The sequence below is a fragment of the Bison bison genome, unplaced genomic scaffold, assembly GCF_000754665.1.
Source record: "Bison bison bison isolate TAMUID 2011002044 unplaced genomic scaffold, Bison_UMD1.0 scf7180017864107, whole genome shotgun sequence".
Classification (NCBI taxonomy): Eukaryota; Metazoa; Chordata; class Mammalia; order Artiodactyla; family Bovidae; genus Bison; species Bison bison.
Genome location: NW_011494679.1, coordinates 1,374,347 through 1,389,407, shown reverse-complemented (window position 1 = coordinate 1,389,407; position 15,061 = coordinate 1,374,347). Strand labels below are relative to the sequence as shown.

The 15,061-nt window shown below is 39.1% G+C and overlaps 1 protein-coding gene across 1 annotated transcript in view; it reads left to right on the top strand.

Annotated features, from left to right (window-relative positions):
• Positions 1–15,061, top strand: part of PDGFD (platelet derived growth factor D) — a 147,112-nt gene that overhangs the window by 100,674 nt on the left and 31,377 nt on the right. Inside the window, exons 7-8 of the mRNA XM_010838874.1 lie at positions 5,145–5,207; positions 12,076–12,274. Of these exons, the coding sequence (XP_010837176.1) occupies positions 5,145–5,207; positions 12,076–12,274 (262 nt within the window). The remainder of the gene's footprint in view (positions 1–5,144; positions 5,208–12,075; positions 12,275–15,061) is intronic.

Below are 15,061 nucleotides of genomic sequence, written 5' to 3'. Positions count from 1 at the left end.
CCGATAAGCAGTTAATATAAAAAATATATAAACAACTCATACAACTCAATAGCAAAAAAGAAAAGAAAAAGAATAATAATCAAAGAGGGATGGTATGGGGAGGGAGGAGGGAGGAGGGTTCAGGATGGGGAACACATGTATACCTGTGGCGGATTCATTTTGATATTTGGCAAAACTAATACAATTATGTAAAGTTTAAAAATAAAATAAAATTAAAAAAAAAAAAAAACAAATAATCTGATTTAAAATGAGAATGGGACCTGAGTAAGCTTTTTTCCAAAGGGATATAAATGGTCAATAGGTACATGAAAAGATGCTTATTATCACTAATCATCAGAGAAATGCATATCAAAACCATGGTGAGATCTTGTCTGCCACCTGGTAGGATGGCTATTATTAAAAAGATAGAAGGTAACAACTGTCATTGAGGATGTGGAAAAAACAGAGGATGAGATGGCTGGATGGCATCACTGACTCGATGGACGTGAGTCTCAGTGAACTCCGGGATTGGTGATGACAGGGAGGCCTGGCGTGCTGCGATTCATGGGGTCGCAAAGAATTGGACACAACTGAGCGAGTGATCTGATCTGATCTGATCTGAATGTACTTTTGATGGGAATGTAAATTTGTGCAGCCAGTATGGAAAACAGTATGGAAGTTCCTGAAAAATTAAAAATAGAACTACCATATGATCCAGGAATCCCACTTCTGGATATACATCCAAAGGAAATGAAATCTCTATATTGAAGAAATATCTGCACTCCCACAGTCATTGCATTGTTCACAATAGCCAAGATATGGAAGCAACGTAAGTGTCCATTGATAGATGAATGAATGAAGAAAATATGATATATATTTTACATTATATTTATGCATTTTTTCAATCACAATAAAGGAGGAAATCCTACATTTCTGACAACATGGATGAACCTTGAGGACATTATCCTGTGTGAACTAAGTAATCAGACAGAAAAAAGACAAAAACTATATGATCTCACTTATATGTGGAATCATTTAGACAAAAAACAAAATTTATGCAGAAACAAAGTAGAATGGTGGTTGCTGGAGGCAGAAGAATTGGGGAAAATGTGAGATATTGGTAACACACTTCTAGTAATAAGATTAGTAGGTTCTGAGGATCTAATACACAGCCTGCTGAATGCTGTGTTATGTACCTGAAAGTTGCTAAGAGAATATCTTAAATATTCTCACCACACACATTCTTTCACACACACACACACTTGTAATTATGTGAATGAGGGATGTGTTAACCTTACTGTGGTAATTATTTCACAATATATACATATCAAATTGTCACATTATATACTTTAAATTTATACAGCATTTTATGTCATCTATTTCTCAATTAAGCTGGAAAAAAAGATAATTCCAGCTATCTTGTGTAATGCAGACTCTAAGAAGGAAGAAAGAAGCATGGAGAAAGTTAATAGGAAGTTGGGAAATTTACTGGTATCTTGGATTTGGGAGATATGATGGAAGAAATGAAAATTATCCTAGGAGTATAGACTTAGAAAGTAAAATTGCTATATTCTTTCCCATGCCAAGATTCTCTTTTCAGGGCTAAAATTTGGAGGTTCTGTATTTTATTTTTATAAGGGATGTCATTCCCTTTTAAAAGCTCATTTTAGATGTCATTCTTCTTATTTTATTTTAATACCAGAAGCATTTTGTAGTGGGGTATAGACAATTAACAGGGTTTCCCCAGTGCCTCAGATGGTTAAAAAAATCCACCTGCAATGTGGAAGACCTGGGTTCGACCCCTGGGTTGGAAGATCCCCTGGAGGAGGGCATGGCAACCCACTCCAGTATTCTTGCTGGAGAATCCCCAAGGACAGAGGAGCCTGGTGGGCTACATTCCATGGGGTCACAAAGAGTTGGACACGACTGAGCAACTAAGCACATAGCCATTTAACAATGATGTGGTATTCCAGGTGAACAGCAAAGGGACTCAGCCATTCACATACATGTATCCATTGTCCCAAACGCCATTTATAAATAATGGCAAATCTTTGAAATAACATAAAAGAAAGTTGGTTTCTTTTAAATGTCTAATATTCATATTGCTAAGAGAAGATAAATTTATTGATACATTTTATATAGGTCTTAATGAAGTCATTTAACATTTGTTCCTATTAAAATTTCTGACTGGAATTCTGTAGTGAATAGTGAAGAAGATAGTTTTTAATAAACGGTGAAGAAGACAGTCCTTCCCAAATAGTGAAGAAGATAGTCTTTAATAAATGGTGCTGGGAAAACTAGATATTTAAATGCAAAAGAATGAAATGAGATTCCTATCTTACTCTGCTTATAGAACCTGTGTGTGTGTGTGTGTGTGTGTGTGTGTGTGTCTATGTGTGTGTGTTTGATCGTGTCCAACTCTTTGTGGCCCCATGGACTGTAGCCCAGCAGGTTCCTCTGCCCGTGGAATTTTCCAGGCAGGAATACTGGAGTAGGTTGCCATTTCCTACTCCAGGGGCTCTTCCTGACCCAGGGATCGAACCCACATCTCTTGTGTCTCCTGTATTGGCAGGCAGATTCTTTACCACTTGAGCCACTGTATAGAACCTACAATAGAAGACTCTCCTTTTGGACTCTGTTCCATTTTCCTCCCCCAGGCGTACAATTACCCACGCTAGCTGCAATGATGTGAAAAATCACCACACAGATTTTTACTGAGGAATGGGCTCTGCTGGTCCAATCATTCCAGAAGATGGCTGTGTAATATAGAGCACACTGTCTCTCTGAGAATTGGTCTTCTAATATTGTAATTAAAATAAAGAGATTATCCTTCATATCCTTTTAGCATTTTAGATAATCCTAAGAGTTCTTTCCACTTCCAAAATTTTAAGATGGTTCCACTTCTGATTTCCATATGCCGTTGACACAATCCATTGCTTATTCAGTTAATTACACAATGCTATATATGTCAGCCATTTTTATGCTGATAATTTCCCAGTTTTATATCTCAAGTTCAGGATTTATTTTATATCTCAAGTTCATGAGGTTTATTCTCATATAACAAATGGCTTCCTGAACATGTCTACCTGGATGTTATATCAGTACTACAAATCCTTTATGTCCAACATGCCTGATTCACTAACTTTCCCCATCAACTTTCTCCTTTTTCTGTGTACTCTCCTCATATTGTTTAGGTTGCTGTCTCTTTGATTGTCTTCTACTATACCATTCTAGCAAATAACCATCTGCTTACTTGTCTGCTTATCTAAGTCTACAAGACTCAGCTCAAGTTACCTTCTTATGCAAAATTTTTCTAAGCCCACTTCCTAGGCAAGAAGAATTTCTTACTGCCTGTGGTATCTTGAGTAATATCAGAGCACCTGCCTGAGTTTGTTCACCTCTTTGTTTGTCTACATTCTGAACTCCTTGAAAGGAATTATAGTTCCTTATTTCCTTGTGATGCTATGCTCAGCTTAGAATATATCACATTAGATGATTAACAAAGATATCATGAATGAGTAAAAATGAAAATTCTCTGATCTGAGAATTGCTCATATCCCATTTTTTAATCTGAAATATATTCTCACACTAATAGCATCTCCAAGACAGGGAGAAGCCATTGGTTTTCTTGCTTATTTTGACTTGTTTACCAGTTTATGAAGACTCATATAAATGTTTACCTTCATTTGTTTGCACCCGTCCTTCCATGAGATATCAGTGTTCTTTCCATGTATATTCTGTCTTGCAGAGTGCAGAGACTTCTTTTTCCTCTCTTCCTTGAGATTGAGATTAGAATAATGATGCCCAGCCAGTTTTTAATAGATGTTCATTCCCGAACCCCACATTTGCCTTAGTTCCCTCTGGAAAACAAAGTTTCTTCTATGTAGACATTTATATATAAACCAATTTTATCATCAGCAGTTAACAAATACACTTCCAGCTCTTCAAAATGTTAATGAAATTTTTTAGACACGATTCTTAGCTCTCATTCAGTAAGCACACTTGGGTGAATAAGCTGTCAGATTTGAGTGGCTGAATTTTTCTCAGCATCATCTTAAAATACCTCCTACTCCCTGATCAGGCTAGAAGAAATTAACCAAAGTGATTTATTTTAGCAGTGTCAAGAAATCACATGTGACTTGTGAAAATGATAGAGTCAGCTTTCCTTCCCATTATGTTTATAAAACTTACGGGTACTGGAATAATTAACAGACAAATCAGAAAGAACTTTGCCTTATAAGAGAAGTTTCTTTCTCTGAGGTCACAAACCCTTTAAGACTTTGAGTCTGCTCTTCACTTTCTTTCCTTGAGTGGGTAGTGCTTTGTCACTCCCACAGCCATTTCCTTCCTCCTGCCAGTCTTCCTGACATTTCTTGATAGAGTCAGGAATAGCATTTTGTCAGTTAATTCATCTTTAAAAGGTCACAGATCATCATAGACTAGCTTAGCAGAAATGAACATATTACAGAATGTAGTTCAAACCAAGTAAACATTAACACTGATAATAATTATTAATCTTTATTAGGTTCTAGTTATAATTACATCATTAATGCAGTCTGTCCTCAAAATGGCCCTGTAATTTAAGCATCTGATGTCAGCCTTTTACAGGGCTTCCCAGGCGGCTCAGCAGTAAAGAATCCACCTGCCAGTGCAGGAGATGTGAGTTTGATCTCTGGGTTGGGAAGATCCCCTGGAGGAGGAAATGGCAACCCACTCTAGTAATCCTGCCTGGAGAATCCCCATGGACAGAGGAGCCTGGTGGGTTGCAGTCCACGGGATCACAAAGAGTCAGACATGACTGAGCGTAGCTCAGCACGTCACAATGTACAAGCACATTCCTTTTGCAGAGAGGAAAAGAAGGATTGGAGAGGAGAGGCCACATGGCCAGTGGATGACTGAGTTAAAATTTGAACTCCTGTCCTCACATTTTTTTCATTTCACCAGTGTTTATAAGAATATGTGAATGCAATTGTCCATGTCTTGAATGACAAGGGCTCTTGAGGAGAGGTGCTTAAGGCAGATGGTGATCTGTTCAGCAGGCGTGTAGCCTGTATTCCCATTGTCACATAGTTGGAAGCAGATTCAGATGGCTGAGATGAAACTGTGCATGTAATGAGTTGAACAGGGGTTTGCCTGACTCGCATGGATGTTTCTTTGCCTTCTAGGAATATTTCCAACCTGCAGCAGCCTCAGAGACCAATTGGGAGTCAGTCACAAGCTCTATCTCAGTAAGTAATTTATGTTTCTGTTCCTGCAAAAACAACTGATGGAGTAGTAGCTAAGGTCAATCCTGGGATGGCTTCAGCTGCATGCAGGATCTATGGCTTGATCCAAAGCCAGATCTCAAGCATGATGTGTTCTTCCATTTCTTTTACAGTGGGCTATGTCAGATGCCCTTTTGCCTTCTCTTTCAGAAAGGTTTCCAGGAAATGTCAGTACCCATTGTAGGAACACGGGAGGCAATAACTTAAGTATTTATGAGTTTCAAAGCAGAACATTCCAACTAAAAGTCTATATAAAATATATGAAACAGGTCCAGGGCCCAAGCTCAAGTGGGGAATTTTGAAATAGTTTTTTGAATATTCCAGGGGAAGCTGTTAACCTTTGCATTTTCAATGGTCTTTTCATATGTGAAAAAGCCCCAGTGTTAATCACAAGATAAAACTTAAGTGCAAGCCAGACTTGTGTTCTGTGTGTCTTAGAAATAAAACATAATTCACCCTGAAACTTAAAATGGTTCGTGCTCCATTTGTTTTCCTCCAAATCTAGTCATTTCTCAGTATTCTGTCTACGTATCTACTTTGTACAGAAAGAGCAGGTTTTGTTTTCACCAATCCTGTGGGGAGCACTTGTGTAGCAATAAACTAAAATATGATAAATGCAGTTGTTCATTATAAGATGAAGAGCATGGAGAAAACTTGGCTATGGTTCTAAAGTATGTTAGTGTAGCTGAGTCAACGTTGATTTTTTTTTTTTTTTTTTTGCCCCTGAAGTGATAGTCAATCTTTTGTTCTTGGGGGGAGTTTTAAAAAATATCCTGAGATGCCAGGATTTCCTCTTCTATAGACTCTGTGACTCTTTAATTCACCAAGTGTGGCTGCTGGACTAGAATATGATCTGATGGAGATCAGTGTGGTCTATAATGGTGATTTTACAGAAACTTTGTTCATCTCTGATACTTGGCAATGCATGCTCTGAAATTAGCTGGGTATAGGCAATTATTGTCAGGTAGGAGACAATTAAAATAATGCTGGGGTACTGGGGAGCTGGGAGGCTAGGCAGGAGGTGTGGGCAGTTAGCGCCTGACTGACAATTTAAGGTACATTCCAGTGGCAGCTTTTCCACCAGGACCAAGAGTTCTGTTCTGTCAGGAGATCCTCTGGCTGTTCTGTCATAAGATCCTCAAGTATCTTATGCGTGATCGCTCAGGGTTGTCTCATCAGTCCTTGCCCCAAGGGCAGAAATTAATAAGCTTGAAGTCCCCCTCTAATTCAGGATAGCCCGGATGGGGGAGCCGGGAAGGCTGCCATCTATGGGGTCGCACAGAGTCAGACACAACTGAAGCGACTTAGCAGCAACAGCAGCAGGAACTCTGAAACAGAAGGATTGTCCCATCCATTTGGTGCGTCCGTGCAAGCTCAGCCTTAAGTCTGAATCCACTGGAAAGTCTTCTAGATTGAGTTCTAAGTCCAGGTTCTGCTGAATCCTCTTGGAAGATTAGAGAGACCTCACTTCTTTTCTCAGCATTCTGATTTTCAAGAGCCTTCTGAAGCAGGAGCAAGAGCCCTTGGATCTCCCATTAACTTCTATGTAAACCATTCTTTGCTTCTGTTGAGACTGGTTTACAGTTTTCAGAACATTTTTTAAAACAAATTTTTATCATTTTAAAGTAATTCACTCAGCTTTTAGTTTGATTTTTATGAACATATAACAGAATCTGAATGAGATCAAATTTATAGTGCCATTGAAAGAAGCACAATCAACTAGTATTTCCCTAGTTTGAAAACTATTCAAAAATAGTTTTTAAATAATTGCCTCAGAAACAAAAATGTTCTCCATTGTTGATTAAGTCACCTAATCAGTCATAAATATTTTCTTAACCATTACTAGTGTGTTAGTCACTCAGTCATGTCTGACTCTTTGTGACCCCATGGACTGTAGCCCACCAGTCTCTTCTGTCCATGGAATTCTCCAGGCAACAATACTGGAACGTGTAGCCATTCTCTTCTCCAGTGGATCTTCCCAACCCAGGGATCAAACTCAGGTCTCCTGCATTGCAGATTCTTTACCATCTGAGCCACCAGAGAATCCCCAACCATCATTAGTATCTCAAGTCAAAACTTGAAAAAAGCAGCAAAATTCATACATAAGTTCTCTTTTACATTGTACCTATAGTTTGTATTTGCTCTTCAAACTAATATTAGAAGAGCTTAGATTCCCTCCTCATCCTCAGGGACTAAGAGCGCCTCCACAGCTTTCTCTTGGAGAGACATCTGAATGGGTACTGTTAAGACGAAGTCCAGGAAGCTCCTTGCCAGGAGGTCCCCAGAATAATTTAGGTAGCTTTGCTTGTGGTTGAATGGCTTGATTGATGTACCTTCTTTTGTCTCAAAAAAGAGGGGAAAATGTAATTTCAAAGCTTTCATATGGTGTCATGCACCTAACTTTGGCCAGTTAATTTTGATTTTATGGATCTTAGACCACATTATTGTGATACAAAGCTAATTGTAAATCATGTGGTCAGTAAGAGCCAAGTAGACTGTAGATCCAGACAATACAAAGTTGAGTGGGAATTTGGACTTGTGTTACTGAATCATAAATTTAGCTACCTTAAGCATAGTGTACCAAGAGGGTTGTGAAAGACAGAAGTAATGTGCCTTAATCAGGGTTCAGCTTCTATGAGCCATGCACACACATACACAAACACAAACACACTCCTAATTAAATGGCTGGACTGGTACCTTCACCAATCTATCTTATGTCTCTCATATCTTATGTCTCTCACTTTATACTCCAGACCCCATCTGCCACTTACTCCCTGTCCCTCCCAACAACAAATTATACCAATAGTAGGGATTTATGCTCTTATAAAACCTCTTAACAATATTGCATAGGACAATATTGCATAGGAACGTGGCATGTTAGGTCCATGAATCAAGGTAAATTGGAAGTGGTCAAACAGGAACAAAGTGAACATCAACATTTAGGAAGCAGTGAACTAAAATGGACTGGAATGGATTAATTTAACTCAGATGACCATTATGTCTACTACTGTGGGCAAGAATCCCTTAGAAGAAATGGAGTAGCCCACATAGTCAACAGGAGTCTGAAATGCAGTACTTGGAGGCAATCTCAAAAATGACAGAATGATCTCTGTTGGTTTCCAAGGCAAACCATTCAATATCACAGTAATCCAAGTCTATGCCCCAAATAGTAATGCTGAAGAAGCTGAAGTTGAGTGGTTCTATGAAGACCTACAAGACCTTCTAGAACTACCACTCAAAAAAGATGTCCTTTTCATTATAGGGGAATGAAATGCAAATGTAGGTAGTCAAGAGATATCTGGAGTAACAGACAAATTTAGCCTTGGAGTAAAAAATGAAGCAGGACAAAGGCTAATAGAGTTTTGCCAAGAGAACTCACTGATAATATCAAGCACCCTTTCCAACAACACAAGAGAAGACTCTACACATGAACATCACCAGATGGTCAATACTGAAATCAGATTGATTATATTCTTTGCAGCCAAAGATGCAGAAGCTCTCTACAGTCAGCAAAAACATGACCAGGAGCCGACTATGGCTCAGATCATGAATTCCTTATTGCCAAATACAGAATTAAATTTAAGAAAGTAGGGGAAACCACTAGAACATTCAGGGATGACCTAAGTCAAATCCCTTGTGATTATAAAGTAGACGTGACAAACAGATTCAAGGGATTTGATCTGATAGACATACTGTCTGAAGAACTATGGACAGAAGTTCATGACATTGTACAGGAGGCAGGGATCAAAACCATCCCCAAGAAAAAGAAATGCAAAAAGGCAACATGGTTGTCTGAGAAGGCCTTACAAATAGCTGGGAAACAAACAGAAGCTAAAGGCAAAGGAGAAAAGGAAAGATATACCCACGTGAATGCAGAGTTCCAAAGAATAGCAAGGAGAAATAAGAAAGCCTTCCTCAGTGAACAATGCAAAGAAATTGAGGATAACAATATAATGGGAAAGACTAGAGATCTCTTCAAGAAAACTAGAGATACAAAGGGAATATTTCATGCAAAGATGGGCACAATAAAGGACAGAAATGGTATGAACCTAACAGAATCATAAGATATTAAGAAGAGGTGGCAAGATTACAAAGAACATCTTCATGACCCAGATAATTATGATGGTGTGATCCCTCATCTAGAGCCAGACATCCTGGAATGTGAAGTCAAGTGGGCCTTAGAAAGCATCACTACGAACAAAGCTAGTGGAGGTGATGGAATTCCAGCTGAGCTATTTCAAATCCTAAAGGATGATGCTGTGAAAGTGCTGCACTCAATATGCCAGCAAATTTGGAAAACTCAGCAGTGGCTACAGGACAGGAAAAGGTCAGTTTTAATTCCAATCCCAAAGAAAGGCAATGCCAAAGAATGCTCAAACTACCACACAATTTCACTCATCTCACATGCTAGCACAGTAATGCTCAAAATTCTCCAGGCCAGGCTTCAGCAATATGTAAACCATGAACTTTCAAATGTTCCAGATGGATTTAGAAAAGGCAGAGGAACCAAAAATCAAATTGCCAACATCCATTGGATCATCAGAAAAGCAAGAGAGTTTCAAAGTGACATCTACTTCTGCTTTATTGACTATGCCAAAGCCTTTGACTGTGTGGATCACAATAAACTATGGAAAATTCTGAAAGAGATGGGAATACCAGACTACCGTATCTGCCTCCTGAGAAATCTGTATGCAGGCCAAGAAGCAACAGTTACAACTGGACATGGAACAACAGCCTGTTTTCAAATTGGGAAAGGAGTATGTCAAAGCTGTATATTGCCACCCTTCTTATTTAACTTAAATGCAGAGTACATCATGAGAAATGCTGGGCTGGATGAAGCACAAGCTGGAATCAAGACTGCCACGAGAAATATCAATAATCTCAGATATGCAGATGACACCACCGGTATGGCAGAAAGTGAAGAAGAACTAAAGAGCCTCCTGGTGAAAGTGAAAGAAAGTGAAAAAGTTGGCTTAAAACTCAACATTCAGAAAACTAAGATCATGACTTCTAGTCCCATCACTTCATGGCAAATAGATGGAGAAACAATGGAAACAGTGACAGACTTTATTTTGGGGAGCTCCAAAATCACTGCACATGATGACTGTGGCCATGAGATTAAAAGACACTTGCTCCTTGGAAGAAAAGCTATTTTCTTCCACACACAAACCTAGACAGCATATTAAAAAGCAGAAACATGGCTTTGTCAACAAATGTCCATCTAGTCAAAGCTATAGTTTTTCCAGTAGTCATGTATGGATGTGAGAGTTAGGCTATAAAGAAAGATCAGTGCTGAAGAATTGATGCTTTTGAATTGTGATGTTGGATAAGACTCTTTAGAGTTTCTTGGACTTCAAGGAGATCCAACCAGTCCATCCTAAAGGAAATCAGTCCTGAATAGTCATTGGAAGGACTGATGCTGAAGCTGAAATTCCAATAGTTGGCTACCTGATGCGAAGAACTGACTGATTGGAAAAGACCCTGATGCTGGGAGTGATTGAAGGTGGGATGAGCCAGGGTCGACAAAAGATGAAATGGTTGGATGGCATCACCAACTCAATGGACCGGAGTTTGAATAAGCTCCGGAAGTTGGTGATGGACAGGGAGGCCTGGCATGCTGTAGTCCATGGGATTGCAAAGAGTTGGACATGACTGAACAACTGAACTAAACTGAAAACCTCATAATTTTCCCCAAGAGTAAGTGTCACTTGGGAATCTTTGGATCTTGATTTTTTAAAAAGCATTCACCTGAAAGTCTGAAAATAATTGTGGGCTTTGCTGTCTGGGACTTTATAATGCATATGCATATTATTTCTCTTTAGGAATACAGCTAAGTTTCAGAAATGTAAGTTTTCATTAATTTTTATTTTCCTATAGAGATATGAGATACTTGCCCTTGGGGGATATTATTTGTTTAGCAGTTTCTTTAAAGACATTTAGAAAACATTGGAGACTATGCTTTCCATTCCCTTGTTAATGGGTCATGAATTTTTACAGAGATGTTTGACTCATGGCTCATTTACCTCAAGATTGTACAGCGTTAGTGAAGTAAGTGCTTAGAAATTTATATGGGAATATATTCCATGGCAAAATGCATAATCCCTTCCAGACTTTCTATAATGTTGCATTCCCCACTTAAAGAGTATTCCTGAGAATGTTTTAATGGCAACAGGGATACCTAGCAACTATAGCACTGAAAGTGCATACACACACACACAAAATGCATATACACACACATACACACCCAAGTGAATCTTCCAGTCTTAAGTCAAGGGAGCCAGTTTCATGGCTTATTATTCTTGTTGACAATAAGATGCTTAAAGTACCAAATTTTACCAAGGTATTTCCAGAGTAAATTTAAACACTGCTCACGTCTATTATGGTAGGTGAGCTGTAAAGAGGGGGCATTAAAGCTAAGCAAGGGATATGAAATGGATTACTCACAGTTTGCATGGAAGATGAAAGGAGTTCATACTTTACCTATTACCATTATTTGTTGATATGGATATGATGATTTGGGACTTTAAACCAAGAAATTTAATGACTTGTTTTGATATTTCCATTTATCTGGTATCATTTTTAATGATTACAGTTCAGATAAGCTGGGTATTTTATGATCTTCCTGTTTTTGATTTGCAGTAAAGCAAATGCCTATGATTTACCAAGCAATTATTTAGGAATATGGCAAGACTACGGCACAGGGGCTCAGCATGATATTTATATACGTGATGTCTTATAATCAGAAGTCTGTGTTCCTTCCATAAGGTTGTGTGACTTGTATTTCATAGCAATGCACTTTTTCTGAGTACACTGAGCTGTATGTCACTCTTAGGGGATATCCTATCACTCTCCATCAGTAACGGACCCCACTCTCACTGCGGATGCTCTGGACAAGACGATTGCAGAATTTGATACTGTGGAAGACCTGCTCAAGCACTTCAATCCAGAATCATGGCAAGAAGATCTTGAGAATCTGTATTTGGATACCCCTCATCATCGAGGCAGATCGTATCATGACAGGAAGTCAAAAGGTAAGAAACAGATACAGTTCTTCATAAGCAGATACAAGTACTAACAGTAACAAGTAAGAATTTGCAATGCAATATATTTAATACACTTAAATCAGATGAGTATTGTTAGCCCATTATTATATATCTTTTCACAGAACTTTCAAATGATATTCTGTGTTTTGCCCAAACTGTGTTGTTTGTATGGGACTAAGAAAGACTTGAGTCAGTCAAAGTTTGGAGCTAGAAAAGACCTTATAAAATCATCTGGATCAACTTTGTGCTTCTTGGCAAACAAGGTATTTTTAGTCCCACCATAAACAGTAGAGGTGACCAAAGTCAGGGGAGCTGGATAACTCTTCAATGGCTGCATGGCAATGGAGAGGAAAGGAGAATCATGGTCTCTTGCCTCCAATGGCAGTGCGTGTGTAACAGTCCTTTGTGTCTCTCTGATGGATGTGAGTGTTGAATTAGCCCAGGATTCAGTCAGTGTTCGCAGGAGAGGCTCCTGGTAAAGCAGTGTTCAAAAATCTGGAAGATTCCAACTCTACTCATTCAGTGTCCATTCCAAAAAATTTTATAAGGTCCTAACCATAGGCTTGGCATCCTTGGTAGTTCATAGGATGTAAAGGTCCCAAGAAAGAAACACAGATCCAGGATATTTTGCACAAGTGTGAGGGCACACATTCAGCTGGAAGGTTCAGAAAAACACAGTGAAGGGAGGAAAAAAGAATATTCAGCAGAGTTAAAACATCAAAAGTTAAAACCATAGTACTTAAGCTATTAAAAATAGGATGCTGCATCTGGGTAATATGTTTTTAGGATGTGAGTGTTTATTTGAATGTTTAACTCAAATTAGTAGAGAAATAGTTTGTAATTACCTCTTATTGAATAAAAGTATAATTTCTAGTCTGTTATGTTCTTGCTTCATTTGATAAGATTTGTTATTATTAACATTTTTGGAAGTCTTATAAGGCTGACTTGCATCACAGATGTAAAGATATTTAATACAGTATACCCTATTTCTTTGTAGTAACAGAGGTCCTTTTAAAGAGAAGGGATAGATTGCCCACTCCAGAATTATTGAGCTTCCCTGGTGGCTCAGATGGTAAAGAATCCACCTACAGTGAGGGAGACCTGGATTCAATCCCTGGGTTGGGAAGATCCCCTGGAGAAGGGAAAGGCTACCTACGCCAGTATTCTGTCCTGGAAAATTCCATGTACAGAGGAGCCTAGCAAGCCACAATCCATGGGGTTGCAAAGAGTGGGACACGACTGAGCAACTTTCACTTTCAGGAATTGTGAACCTGGGCCCTTTTACAGATAATGTTTGTGCTGGTGAGGGCAATCTGTTAGAACATGTAGGCTGAAGCAACTAATTAGTTAACTCCTGCCTAAATCTGCTACTTATGGCTTAGGTCATAATCTTATATACTTAAATTGCACAGCTAAGTGGGGACAACAGAGTCACTGGTGGCCCTGATGTTATGGAAATATGCTGTATGCCTGTGTGAGTGCTAAGTCACTTTAGTCGCGTCTGACTCTTTGCGACACTATGGGCTGTAGCCCACCAGGCTCCTCTGTCCATGGGATTCTCCGGACAAGAATACTGCAGTAGGTTGCCATTTCCTTCTCCAGGGGATCTTCCCAACCCAGGGATGGAACCCAAGTCTCTTGCATCTCCTCCATTGGCAGGCAGGTTCTTTACCACTAGCACCGCCTAGGATGTCACATGCAGGACAGTGTAACTCTCAAATCAAATTTCCTCAGTGCTCACTTTGTATCCAACACAAAAAAGAAAATGCTTTTTTATAAGGCATTGCTGTCTTTGGATCTCTATTAGGTCAACTTGAAAGAAAATAAAATATTCATGATGCTTTGAGAACCCCAGAAAAAAATATTAAAATGGCATTAGACAAAGAAATGATAAAACTTGACTATATCTTCAAGTATCTTAACCATGACAGCTATTTGAGAGTCAGCCCTACTTGACACCTATTTTTTTGAAATACTAAAATTTAAAAATCACCTAGATTCATTACTTATTTTTCCCCAGATATTATGTTGAGTTAGAGGCAAGGCATCTTGGTTCAAATCCTAACCCTGCCACTTACAAGTTTTGTGATTATTTTCAGCTAATCATTGATTGTTCCTGAGCCTCAGTTTCCTCATTGGCAATGTGGGTATGATAATACCTACTTTCAGGAATTGTTAGAAGTGCCATCCAAAGCACCTGACATATAGTACTTGCTCAAGAGATGTTAGCCAGCTGTAGTTACTGAGATTTCTGAAATGACTGCTTCACTTCCTTGATGGAGTCTTTATTGTCCCTTGTTTTCTCTCCATGAAGCCCACCACTCCAGACTTCTCAAGTTTGGAGTACATGAGATGCTACAGCATTTATTTGTCCAACTACTGCATTGCTGTTGCATCTCTGTATTTTCTCTAAGAGGGCTTCCCTGGTGACTCAGATAATTAAAAAAAAAAATCTGCCTGCAATGCAGGAGACGTGGTTTGATCCCTCAGTTGGGAAGGTTCCCTGGAGAAGGGAATGTCAACCTATGCCAGTATTCTTGCCTGGAGAATCCCATGGACAGAGGAGCCTGGTGGGCTACAGTCCATGGGGTCGCAAAGAGTTAGATATGACTGAGCAATGTGAGATCCTAGGACCTAAGTGTTTCAACTGTGGCTGAATGTTAAGTCACCTGGGGAACTTTAACAAAATACAGGTGCCTAGTGCTGTCCCAGTCACATGGACTCAGAAACTCTGAGGGCGAGCCTGGGGCATTGATACTATTTTATGGCTCCTAG